Source organism: Diceros bicornis, chromosome 24, assembly GCF_020826845.1.
Source record: "Diceros bicornis minor isolate mBicDic1 chromosome 24, mDicBic1.mat.cur, whole genome shotgun sequence".
In the NCBI taxonomy this organism is placed as follows: Eukaryota; Metazoa; Chordata; class Mammalia; order Perissodactyla; family Rhinocerotidae; genus Diceros; species Diceros bicornis.
Genome location: NC_080763.1, coordinates 49332231 through 49344223, shown reverse-complemented (window position 1 = coordinate 49344223; position 11993 = coordinate 49332231). Strand labels below are relative to the sequence as shown.

Here is an 11993-nt window from a genome sequence, read left to right as displayed (position 1 = left end):
CGTTTTACACGTGCGTGAGCTTATGTGCAGGATAGATTCCTGGAGCGCCTGGGTCAGAGCATTTGTGCCGTTGTAACGTGAGCGGCAGTTACCGAATTGCTCTGGGAATCAGAGTGGGCCGGCTTAGACCCTACCGCAGCCCCACCGATAAAGGAGGTTACACAGTTGTTTGCCGGTCTGATACAAAATGGTCTCTATTTTTTCCTGTAAACATTTTATTATGGAAAGTTTCAAACATGCACCTTTTTTTAAGTACCATAAACTCCCTGGACCCACCCACCAGTTTCAACAACCATCCTCTTTCCACCTTTCTCGTTGCATCTAGACCTTCATCTGTTCTCATCCTCCCACAACTATAGTCTTTAGAGTACATGCATTGAAATGCACAGGTCTTAACTAAATTTTGACAAATGGCTGCATGTGCATAGCACACCCCCCTAGAAGACTCCAGAAATGTCCACCATCCCCCCAAAATTCCCTTGTATCCTCCCCCAGTCAATCCTCATTCTCCACCCGGAGGCAAGTGCTGTTCTGATTTTTCCACCCTACGTGAGTTTTCTGCTCTAGAGCTTCGTACGAGTGAAGCCATACAGTATGGGCTGTCTGCCTTCTTTCCCTCAGAATGGGGGCACTACCACATTGTTGTGTTTCACCAGCTCCTTCCCTTTGCCATGGCATAGTATCCCACGTGTCAGTGTTCTGTGATTAGCTTGTCCATTCTCTACGTGACGTGATGGATGTTTGGGTCGTTCCTAGTTTCTTGGTAATATGGATAAAGCTACCGTGAACATCTGAGGAAGGTCCCTTTGTGGACACATTTCATTTCTCCTGGATAATACGTAGGAGTAGAATTTTGGGGTCAAATGATAGGTATATATTTACCTTCGTAAGAAACTGGCGATCCCTTTTGCAATGGGTATGCCATCTCTGACTTCCCGCCAGCGGTGTGTGCGAGTTCCCAGTGCTCCACATCCCCACCAGTGCTCGGTGTTGTCAGTCTGTGAATGGGTGTAGAGCAGTGGTTTTAATTTGCATCCCCTTGATGACTACTGATGCTGCACACTTTCCCATATTAGCCAAGTCTGCAGACACTTTGTGAGTGTCTATTATATCTGCTGCCACAAACACACACGCTTCACCGGTTGCAGTTTCTGTTTTTCCAGGGTAGGCTCCTGTCCAGTTTCTGCCTTTCACTCTCCACGGCCTTCACGTTGTTTTTCAAAACATATATATTCGTGTCCAGGATTTCTCATTGTTATCCATGGCGGGGCAGGGGGCAGGGGTGGTAGTCAGCCTTACCAGACTCTCCATGCAGTCTGCTTTGCGTTTCTCTTATTACGTTGTCGTGAATGAGGCTGAGCAGAGTTTCCTGAGTCCTGGAGCCACTTGCCCTTCCTTTCTGTGGACTGCACGTGAAGGGAACGTTTACATTCATCCAGGTTGGTGTTTTGCCAAGGAGTTTGACAGAAAAAGAGCCGAAGACTCAGGCCTGGGCGGGGCAGCTGAGTACAGAGGGGAGGGAGGAGGGCAGGCAGAGAGATGGTTGAGGGATTTGAAGCTGCAAGAATGATTACGGAGAAGCTGCTTGACCAGGTAACGGGGGAGCAGAGCTGGTGCTGTGAGGGAGGGCGTCTGAGCATCCGAGTCTAGCGGCGGTGCTGTTATTGGTCGTGACCACGAGCCAGGAGTGGGCTGACGGGGGGATGAAGAGGCCATTCCCAGGGCAGGTGGTGGACGTGTTTTCCCGCAGGTGGTTGAATGAAGGTCTAGGCCTGGTGACTGGAGGGGAGATACAGGAGGCAGGGCACTCGGACCTGGAGCCTTCTGTGAATGAGGGGAGACTCAGGGGGCTGGAGAGCCCGGCAGAGGAAGGAAGGGAGGTGGTTTACCTGGGGGCATGGGCCTCGAGAGAGCTGGGGTTTTGTGAGAGGCGATGAGGGGCAGAGATGTCCCAACCTCCCTTCCTGGCCCTGGTTGGTGGGGGCAGATGGAAGAAACGGCTTATAGGTGACACTGCAGGGGAAGCAGAGTCTGGGAGGGACCGCCAGGTGGGACAAGGCGAGGGGCCATTCTGGAAAGGGGGAGCCCAAGGGGAATGTGTCCATCACACACCCAGGAGTCAGGCCTGGGATGGAGCAAGCGAGCCGATGAGATTCAGGTGACAGGGAACCACTGCACAGGGCGTGGGCAGAAGGGATCCGGCTTGGGGGCTCCTGAGGAGAGCAATGCCCCCCTGAGCTGTGGCTGTCAATACCAGGCGGCCTGCGGGGGCATGGACGGGGTCAGACAAGCTGTGCCCGACTGCCCGTGAGTCATCCAGCACATCGGCGGGCGAAACTGGAAATATCCACAAACCTTATTGACAAGAAAACTGCAGTGGCTGGCCCAGATCTGGGCAGAGCCAGGCTGGGATCTGGTCTTCCCGGTTCCTAGGCCAGGGTCCTCAGGCTACATGCCCATCTGAAACACCAAATGTATGGGTTGAACTGTGTCCTCCAAAATTCATATGTTGGAGTCCTAACCTCCTAAGACCCCAGAATGTGACTGCATTTGGAAATAGGGTCTTTACAGAGGTAATCAAGGTAAAATGGAGTCAGTAGGCTGGGCCCTAATCCAGTGTGACTGGTGTCCTATAAGAAGAGGGATCAGGGCACAGATACTCGCAGAGGAAGGCCGGGGCAAGGACACGGGGAAAAGAGGCTGTTTACATAGCCAGGAGAGAGGCCTCAGCAGAATCCCACTCTGCTGACACCTGCTCTGCGACGTGCAGCCTCCAGACGTGTGAGAGAACAAATGTCTGTTCAGGCTGCCCAGGCCGTGGTCGCTTTGTTATATGGCAGCCTAAGCAGACTCATACAACCAATAAAGAAACAAATCATGAGGTGTGATGTAGTGATTTATAATGACCCGACCCTGTACCTGGCACAGAGCTCCTAACGCCCTTGGAATTCCCTGTGTTGAGAGGGATCAAGGTGTCTTTTGTCATGTTAATGAGGTGACTTTTGGGCCCCACCCAAGGGTGGGAGCTGGATGCCAGGGGAACCAACCCTGAGATTAGGGAGTAGAAACTTTGAGTCCCACCCCCTGACCTCCAGGGAGGAGAGAGGGGCTGGAGGTTGGATCAAGCACCAATGGCCCATGACTTAATCAATCACGTCTATGTAATGAAGCCTCCCTAAAACCCGAAGGCCGGGGTTCGGAGATCTTGCGGGCTGGTGAACACATGGAGACTGGGGGGAGTGGGGCACTGGGAGAGGGTGTGGAAGCTACGCGCCCTTTCCCCATACCTGCCCCGTGCATCTCTTCATCTGGCTGTTCCTGAGTTACATGCTTTCATAATAAACTGGTGATCTAGTAAATGGTTTTCCTGAATTCTGTGAGCCCCTCTAGCAAATTAATCGAACCCCAGGAGGGAGTTGTGGGAACCTCTGATTTATAGCTGGTGGGTCAGTAGCACAAGTGACAACCTGGACTTGGGCTGGTGTCTGAAGGAGAGGCAGTCTTATAGGACTCAGCCCCTAACCTGTGGGACCTGATGCTGTCTCCAGGTGGACGGTGTCAGAATTGAGCTGACATGTAGGCCACCCAGCTGGTGGGGAGAATTGCTTATTGGATGTGTGGGAACACCCCTCTCACACACACACAGTGGAATTGGGTCTGGAACCCAGTTTACAAGCCCTGCTGAAGAAGGCAAGGGAATGAACGGGTTTCTCTTTACACAGGCTTCTGTTCAATTGGGGAAAACAAAACCATTTGGGTCCAACTTGGGGAAGTGAGCCCCTGGCCCCCCCAGATCCACTGACTCTCTGTGGGGTCACCTCCTAGCCAGGCTGGAGCTGGCTGGGTGGGTAAGCCCAGCTGGTTTCTTCTCTGAACCGCTTCTCCGCCCTGCCCCTGCCACCCCCCCCCCCACTTCCTCGCAGCTCGGGAGGCAGCAGTGCACTTTTGGCCACCCCCAGCCCCGCAGTCTGGACCTGCCAGCCCTCCAGCCAGCTGTCGCCGGACTCCTCGGCTGCTGGGTGCAGTCCACCGCCCTGCAGAAGCTGCTGGGGGCTGGCCAGGGACAGCTGCAGGAGCGGAGGGGAGGGAGGACGCCCCCCGGGCAGGTGGGCAGGCGGCTCCCTGAGGAGGCCCAGGCCGAACAGCGTCGCTCTGCCCCCGCCCGCAACACAGCACAGCCAATACTCCCTGCCAGGGTGGGCTCGGCCTGCTCTACAGGGCACTGTTGCCAAAGCCCTCTACCCTGGGCGCCCTTCTGACCCGGGGATGGCCCCAGGGCAGGCGGGCAGCGTGCTGTTCATCAGCAGCAGCAGCACTGCCGGCACTTAGAGGCCACTGCCTGTGTGCCTGCTGGACATTACCCCACTCACCGTCAGTGCCAGTCCACCATCATTCCCATTTTACAGGGGAGAACACTGAGGCGGGAGAGCACATGACCTGGGGACACACGGAGAGGGACAGGAGATTGTGGGAGGGGGACACGTGGCCCTCCCTGCAGGTTACCATGACTGGCAAAGGAGGGCTTCTCTCCAGGCTGGTGCTGGGGAGTTCAGGTGGGTGTGGGTGGGAGGGGCGGAGACCTCTGTTCCCTTCACAGAGACAGAGATGTGTGTTCTTCTGTATCTAGAGGGGTGGAGGAGGAGGATGAGGTGCAGTGGAGCTGAGGAACCCCCCGGAACTGGAGGGCTACGGGGGAGGAGGAGCAGACACTGAAGCTCCACAAGGTGGAGATCAGCCTCTCTCCCACCACCTCCCAGTGCACAGGTGGTCCAGCACTAGGTCCTCAGCTTGGGAATGGACCTGGATTTAGGAGTCAGTTTCTGTGGAGGTCTACCAGAAAGAGCGTGACCGGTGGGGGTGGGGGGGAGCAGGAGGGAGGAGGTGGTGGAGGGAGGGGGGACGTGTGGTGGAAGTAGAGTGACGATGACAGTGACAATGACAGTGCAGGGCCTGGGTTGATTAGAAGGGAACAAAGGACTGAGGTGGGAAGAGAAGCCCAGAGGGGAAGGGCTGAGGCCGTAAGGCTTGGTGCTCCCCCGCCAAGCTGGGAGGGCAGGCCTGGAGCCGTTTCTGCGCCCGTTCTGTCCTAAGGCTCCTTGGGGTGTGTATAGGGTGAAACTCCCTCAGCAGGGAAGGCTGTGGGGCCAGTTATGAACACTGGGAGGGGGCGAGACCAAGTGTGTGTTAGGGTGGGCAGCTTGCTGACCCCAGGGCGAGGGGCAGAGGAGGCGGGGGAGGGAGGCCTGAGGCTGGCCAGGGCTGCTCTGGCTTCTCCCTGCTTCCAAGCCACCAGCTTCGCCAGAGCCCCCAGCCATCACCCACCCGCACCTGCTCACACATGACCTCTCATCCTGCCACCTTTGCAGTGGCCGGCCCTCGGCCTGGGGTGCCATCTCCTTGCTGTCCACCTGGAGGCCCCTGCCATCTCACCCTGCCAGGGAGCCTCTGGGAGCCCTGCTGCCCCCAAGTCCGGCCCTCTGCACACCCTGCGGGCTCTTCCCAACTGCCCCAGGGCTTCCAGCCTGCGAGGAACACGGCTGACAGCTTCAGTGCTCCAAGTGTGAGCACAGCTCGGCAGAGCTGGGCGGATGGGATGGCCCCTGACAGCCCCCTCCCCCGGTTGGCCCCTCTGCCCAAGGGGCCTTGCCAAGGCCCTCGGCCCCTCCTGGTTGGTATGGCAACAGCCTCCTCCCGCGGTCTGAGGAGGCCCCGGGCTGAGTCATGGGCCCAACTGGGAACATGACAGGGCCTCCCTGCAGGACAGTGGCTCCGGTCCAGGAGGAAGGCTCCGTGGAAGGCAGGCCGGTCGGGGGAGGGGAGGTGCCAGGCCTTCCCTCCCAGAAGCAAGTGCTTGCATTTGGAGTCAGGACTGGGAGGGTCTCAAAGGTTGGCTCAAGAACCAATGGCCCTTTCAGCACAGCTCTGCTAGGTCCAACCACCAGGGACCCCTGGGCAGGTGCGCCCCCCGACCCTGCCCTCAGGGTTTGCCTGGGTTCTTCCTCGCCTTGGAGGGAGCTCTGGTGAGGACGAGGCTTGGGACACATGAGGCGGTCTGTCCATCTACCCCGGGCCTGATGAGGAAGGCACAGCTCAGGGGAGGGCTCAGGAGCCACCAGTTCCATGCCCCCATGCAAGGCGGGGAGGGAGCTGGAACACCCAGCCATAGGGCCTGTCAGCCCTGACACTGGCCCAGCCTGACACCCTCCAGAGGTCAGCCAGGACCCCACGGGGAGGGTGGGGGCTGGAGGGACACAACCCCTCCAAGCCTTGCCCTCCTCTTGCTGGAACCCAGGCCTCTGGGGGCCCAGTCCCACCCTGAGGGAGGTGGGGTCCAAATGAGGTGTGGGGGGAGGGGAGAGGGCAAAGGGTGGGTGTGGCGGGAGGGCAGTTGGGGGGCAGGGGAGCTGGGGTTGCCTCTGTAAGACAGGAGGTCAGGACCCAGGACCACAGGATCAGGAAGCCTCGGGTTCAAGTCCCAGGGCCTGTGGCTGCTGAGCAGGGTCTCCCTAACCAGGGCAAGAAGCCAGGAGGCCTCCCGCCTGGTCCCAGCCTGCCTCCCCGAGACTCCCCTCCCCCAAATCAGGGTGAGGGGTTGGGGGGAACCCTGGGCAAAGAGGGTGTGCCACCTGTCTGCAGGCCTCCCACTCCCCCACAGGACACAGCAGGTGGTGGCATCTGGGACAGAGTTCCCACTGCCCACCTGGGACCCCCCTGCCCCAGCCAGCCCAGCCGTGCCCGCACACACTCAGAGATACACACACTCCCGGCCCCAGTATCCAAGGGCCATCCTCACTGCAGGGGCTTTATTACCACTAACATCATTAGGAGGCAATGTGAACACAGGAAGACTCATTTCCAAACTGTCACTCCAGGCAGGTGGGTGCAAAGAAAACCTCCCGGCAAACGCCAAGCTCGAACGACTGTCCTCTGGGTCAGCTGGGCCCGCCCCCCACCCCAAGGGCAGAGCAGCAGGAGACTGAGGGGCAGGGGGTTGGGCTGGCCCAGGAGGACCCTACATGGCAGGCTCCACCAGAAATGTGTCTACACACCTCTGCTACACGCTCCCACACAATTAGTGTCTTAAACACATATATATTTTTTCTCTGAACTGTGTCGGTTACCGAATTAACAACTGACCACTTCTCTTTATGTTAACTTCACAGTAACTGTTTGCAGAAGACAATGAATCCAGTGTTGATAACTCAGGGCAGACTTCCTGCCCCAGGAAAGTAAGTTTCTTCCCCCCTGGAAACCCCATGGGGAAAACCAGGGCTCCTGCCACATCTCCCCGCTGCCTGTGGGGGTGGGCGGCACGGCTGCCCATCCCTGCCGGCTCCGCTCAGGCCCTGCCATATGCTGGATAACGCACACACACACACGGACAACCGATCATGCCAAGCCTGAGGCCCCACCAGCCCTTCTGGAGGTGGAGGGCCGGGGCCAGGACAACCAGAAGCGGGGAGTCCCCTTCACCCAGGTCTCTCTCTGGTCCGCAGGCAGCCCAGGGCCTCTGAGGCCTGAGCATCATGAAGAGGCGCTGTGCAATGAGGCTGGCCGCACACAGACCAGGGGAGCCATGGCGCTCAGGGAGACGAGCCCGTCTGTCTGTCCACCCACTGTGAAGGCCCACGGTCCCTTCACTCCAGACAGGACAGACGAATAAATATGACATCAAGTGTTGTCAGAAGAGAAAATAACTTAAACTTGGTGGACTCTGTCCTCAGCGTCACTTCCAGTTACAGCAGAAATAGCCCCCAGGGGCTGGGGATCCACGAGTCCAGGCAGCTCTGCCACCTTCGGGACACCCAGAAGCTGGGGCAGCCCCCCTCTGCCCACTCCTCTGCCATAACTACTGAGCTTCCGGGAGCAGGATGTGCCCAGGGAGTGGGCGGGCGAGGCCGGGTGACCCAGCCAACTGCACAGACAGCAGCTCCTCACTGTCTAGGAGCGTCAGCCTCCCAGGGCTGTGGCTGAAGGTGCGGGGCTGTGACCCCAGGCCAGCAGCCACCTGCCCTCCCCCTACGGTGGCTGCTTTCACCTGCACCCCACTCTAAGGCAGGGAAACCTGCAAACACCACTGCTTGTAAAGGGAGCAGCCTTTGGCCCCCTGCTCAGTGCTCTGGAAATGACCAGTAGCTCCAGGGAGACCCGGAGCAAGAGAAGGACCTTCAGGGTCAGCCCTACCGTGGCCCAGTGGTGGCTTGTGATACTCCAGGCGAGTGGCTGCATTCCCAGGCCCCCTCGGCCCCACCCTGGGGATGCTGAGAGGCGCCCTGGCCCCTGTGTGCAGGCAGGGAAGCAGCATGGCCCATCACCCATGGGCAGACAGCTGGCTACCTCCAGGACGCTCTTTGTGCATCTAAAGAATCGTTTCCAAATGCCAACTTTCTCTGCCCTGAGTTACAGTGCGGTCAGGATGGAAAGCTCGGGGGACCCACCCCCAACCCAGCGCTGGTAACTCCAGAGCCACTTGGCTTCCGGCTGGTTCTGCCCCACCACCCTGGGGTTCCTGCTGGGGTCTGCACCCCTCTGCAACACCAGCTGTGCCCTGATGGTCCCCGCTGGCACTCATAGTGCCCGTCAGGGACTCACACCGACAACTTCTGTGATGCACGCATCCTGCACCAAGTGCGGTGCCAGGCTCACGAGGGTACCCAAGTGTGCAAGTGAGGTGGTCTGGGAAGCCCCTGGAGGGAGGACAAACACGCCCTCACCCCAAGACCCCTTCGAACACCCCTCGGAACCGGCTGGAGGGGACGGAGAGGAAGACAGTGTCATGGTCAGGGCACAGCCTGGGGGCAGGAGTGAGTTGGAGGGTGGGAGGGCAAGGTATGGGGGAGGGTTGCCCGCATCCCTCTGAGTCATCCTGAATCTGAGGCCACGTTCCAGGAGCAGCAGGGTTCTTTCTGCTGGGCAAGTCCAGCCGCAGGGGCTTCCACAGGGCTGAGCTCTGGGTCCCTCACCCTCCATCCCAGTGTCCCTCTGGGGAGGTCTTGCCTCTCCCGCCCACCCCCAGCCCCACAGGGAGGCGTCACACCAGCAGGGACCTGACCAGGCCACAGTGGAACTTGCGGACGTGGCGGTAGAGGTCCCCGGACTGCGTGAAGCGGCGCTCACACCAGCGGCAGGCGTGCGGCTTCTCGCGCGTGTGCACCACGGCGTGGCGGCTCAGGTTATGCGAGTACTGGAAGCTCTTGCCGCACTGCACGCACGTGTAGGGCTTCTCGCCAGAGTGCGTGCGCTCGTGTCTCTTCAGCGTGTACGTGCAGGAGAAGGTCTTCCGGCAGAGCGGGCAGGTGGGCACGGCGCCGTCGGGCGAGAGCCGGGCCCGGGCGCCGTCCCGCTCACGGAAGTGGGCACTGAGGTGCAGCTGCAGCACGTGGGCGCTGGGGAACAGCCTGCTGCACAGTGGGCACATGCAGAGGTGCCCGCCAGGCCCCAGCTCCACCCCGCTCACTCCCCGCTCTGCATCCAGCTGCAGCTCCCCGCTGCCCGCCACGCTGACAGGCGGCGGCTCCAAGCCCCCTGCCAGGCACGTGGCCGAGGGAACACAGGGCGGCTGCAGGGAGCTGTGGGGGCTCCGAGGACCACTGCTGTCCTCCTGTTCCGACAGTGAGTCTGGCTCATCCTTCACTAGTGGCTGGGCCCCTGGCTGCATCTGGCTGCTGGGGGGCGTCTGGAGGATGCAGGGTGGGTGGACTGACTTCCTCCTCAGGCCAGGCTTCAGCGACAGGTCCAGGGCCAGGTCTGACTCTCCTGGAGCCTGCCAGGAACAAGGCGCCGGTGCTCCCGGAGAGAGGGCAGCCTTGACCCCAGCCCGACGGAGCCTGGCCTTCTGGGCAGCTGGGCAGAGCTCAGGGGTCCAGGCGGGCAGGGGGCACGGGGGCCGGCCAGGCGGCTCTGCCCCAGGAGGGGGCGTCTGCGGATGCAGCGCGCGGTCCTTCTCCCTGAGCCGGCCCTTGCAGACCTGGACGATGTCGTACATGTGCAGGTAGCTGGCGGCGGCCAGAACGTCCTCGACAGGCAGGCTGCGCAGGTCCAGGCGGCCCTCGTACATGAAGTCCAGCAGACGGCCGAAGGCGGGCGCCGTGACGATGTCGCCGTTGAGCCGCACCGTGTCGCGGCTGCCTGCGGGTCGGTCCCTGTAGAAGAGATGGAAGTAGACGCTGCACGCGGCCAGCACGGCGCGGTGGGCCGGGAAGCGCGCGTCGCCCACCAGCACGGTGCAGTCGCACAGGAAGCCAAGCTCGCGCTGCTGCCTCAGGCGGCCCAGCAGCCGCCCGCCGTGCTCCGGGAACTCCATGCCGCCGCCGTCATCACCTGGGCACAGACGGGACGCCCGTGAGCGCGCCTGGAGACGCCGCGGCCGCCGCTCGCCCCCGGCCGCCCGACGCGTCCTTCCCGGGGGCAGGCAGCGCGGGGAGAGGGGCGCGGGGCGCCGTGCGTAACTGCCCGCCCCGAGCCGCCCTGGGCACCTGCCTCGAGCAGGAAAAACTCGATCGAAAGTAAACAGAAGCCGCTCCGCCGCGGGGGCGGGTCCTGGGGCGCGGGCGAAGGGGGCCCGAGCCGCGCGAACCTGTTCGCGTCCCCGCCCGGGACGCCTCTCCCCGCCAGGGCACCCCTGAACTTCACTCGCGGGCGGCCGCCTGCCGCATCTCCCCGACGCCCGAGTCGCCGCGCCGCCGCCGCCCCCGGCCCGCGCCTCCACGCCGCCTCCAGCTGCCGCCCGGCCCGCCAGATGCCGCCGCCGCCGCTGCGGGCCCCATTTATGGCAGCGCGGCCGCGGGGAGCGGGCCGGCGCGCGGGGCGGGCAGAGCTGGGCGCCCGCCCCCCGCGCTCACCTCCGCCGCCCCGTGCTTCTCTCCGGCCGCCGCCCGCGCCGCGCGCCCTCCCCGGTCCGGCCCCGGCGCGCGCGGAGCTACGGGCTGCGCGCCCCGGCGGGGAGGGCGCGGGGATGGGGAGGGCGCCACGCCGGGCGCGCTCCAAGTTGGCCGGCCCGGCACCGCCCGCCGCTCGCCCCGCCCCGGAGAGAGCGAAACTCGGGGCGGGGGCTGGAGGGGGCGGGCCGAGGCGACTTCCCGGAGCGGCGGAACCGCTGAGGTCACCCTTGCCGCCCCTTCCCTGTCCGCCCCTCCCGGCTGGGCCCCGCGCGCCGCCAGCTGGGGCACTGGGGTGGGAGGGGATTCGGGGCGCGGCGAGGAAGGGGGCTCTCTCGCGATACTTGTCGCCTCGGCCTCGGTGTACCCCCAGGGGGTCCCAACTGCGCCCGTCTGCTAAGGGACCCTGTCTGAGGACCAGCTCCTCTTCCAGCCGGCGCTGGGGCAATCACCCAAGGGCGCAGCTGCGATCACGGCCTCCTGCCACCTCGCGGGGCGCTGGCCTTGGGATGGAAGAGGGGGTGCATGAGAGGGAGGTCTTAAATTTTGAAAAGGTGGCATCCCCTTCTTGGTTGAAAGCCTCTTTTTGAATTTAAGTTAATTTAGCTGGGACCCTCTTCCGAACACTCAAGCGGGGTCCTGACCTTGGAGTCCAGAACAGGGGACTGTCACCCTCTCAGCGGACCCTAGCTCAGCGTTTGCTGGGGGCCAGGCACGCAGAGCTGTGTCCTAGTGTCTCAGGGACACAGCGGGGTGGGGGGATAAACGCTGTGATAGAAGGGTCCTCAAGCGCCTCCAGAGCCCAGAGCAGGTGGAAAAGTGTTCAGGGAGGGGGAGACACCGTGGAGGGGCAGGGTTGACAAGCTGGGGACAGGGTATTTCAGGTGCAAGAGCACCATGAAGGGGTGAGGGGACACCTAGGTCTGCAGGGAGAAGGACATAGCCCAAGAGAAATGGAAAGCAACGATTTTGGAGAAGTTGGGGCCCCCAAGGGGGGTGTATTGCTGGCTGCGAGTCTTGCCCAGGGGCAGGAGGCAAGGCGCTGCCCTTGACGGAGCAGGACTGAGGCACTCTGGACCGCTGCTCAGCTATCTTTCCAACAGTCCCGTTAGTTAG

At 61.8% G+C, this 11993-nt stretch overlaps 1 protein-coding gene across 1 annotated transcript; it reads right to left on the bottom strand.

The window, feature by feature from the left end:
* Positions 1-6768: 6768 nt before the first annotated feature.
* Positions 6769-10917, bottom strand: ZBTB42 (zinc finger and BTB domain containing 42). The gene is made up of 2 exons (XM_058567857.1): positions 10842-10917; positions 6769-10320 (listed from the first exon to the last, which is right to left on the bottom strand). The coding sequence occupies exon 2, from the start codon at positions 10301-10303 to the stop codon at positions 9032-9034; it is 1272 nt and encodes a 423-aa protein (XP_058423840.1). The 5' UTR covers positions 10304-10320; positions 10842-10917; the 3' UTR covers positions 6769-9031.
* Positions 10918-11993: the final 1076 nt, after the last annotated feature.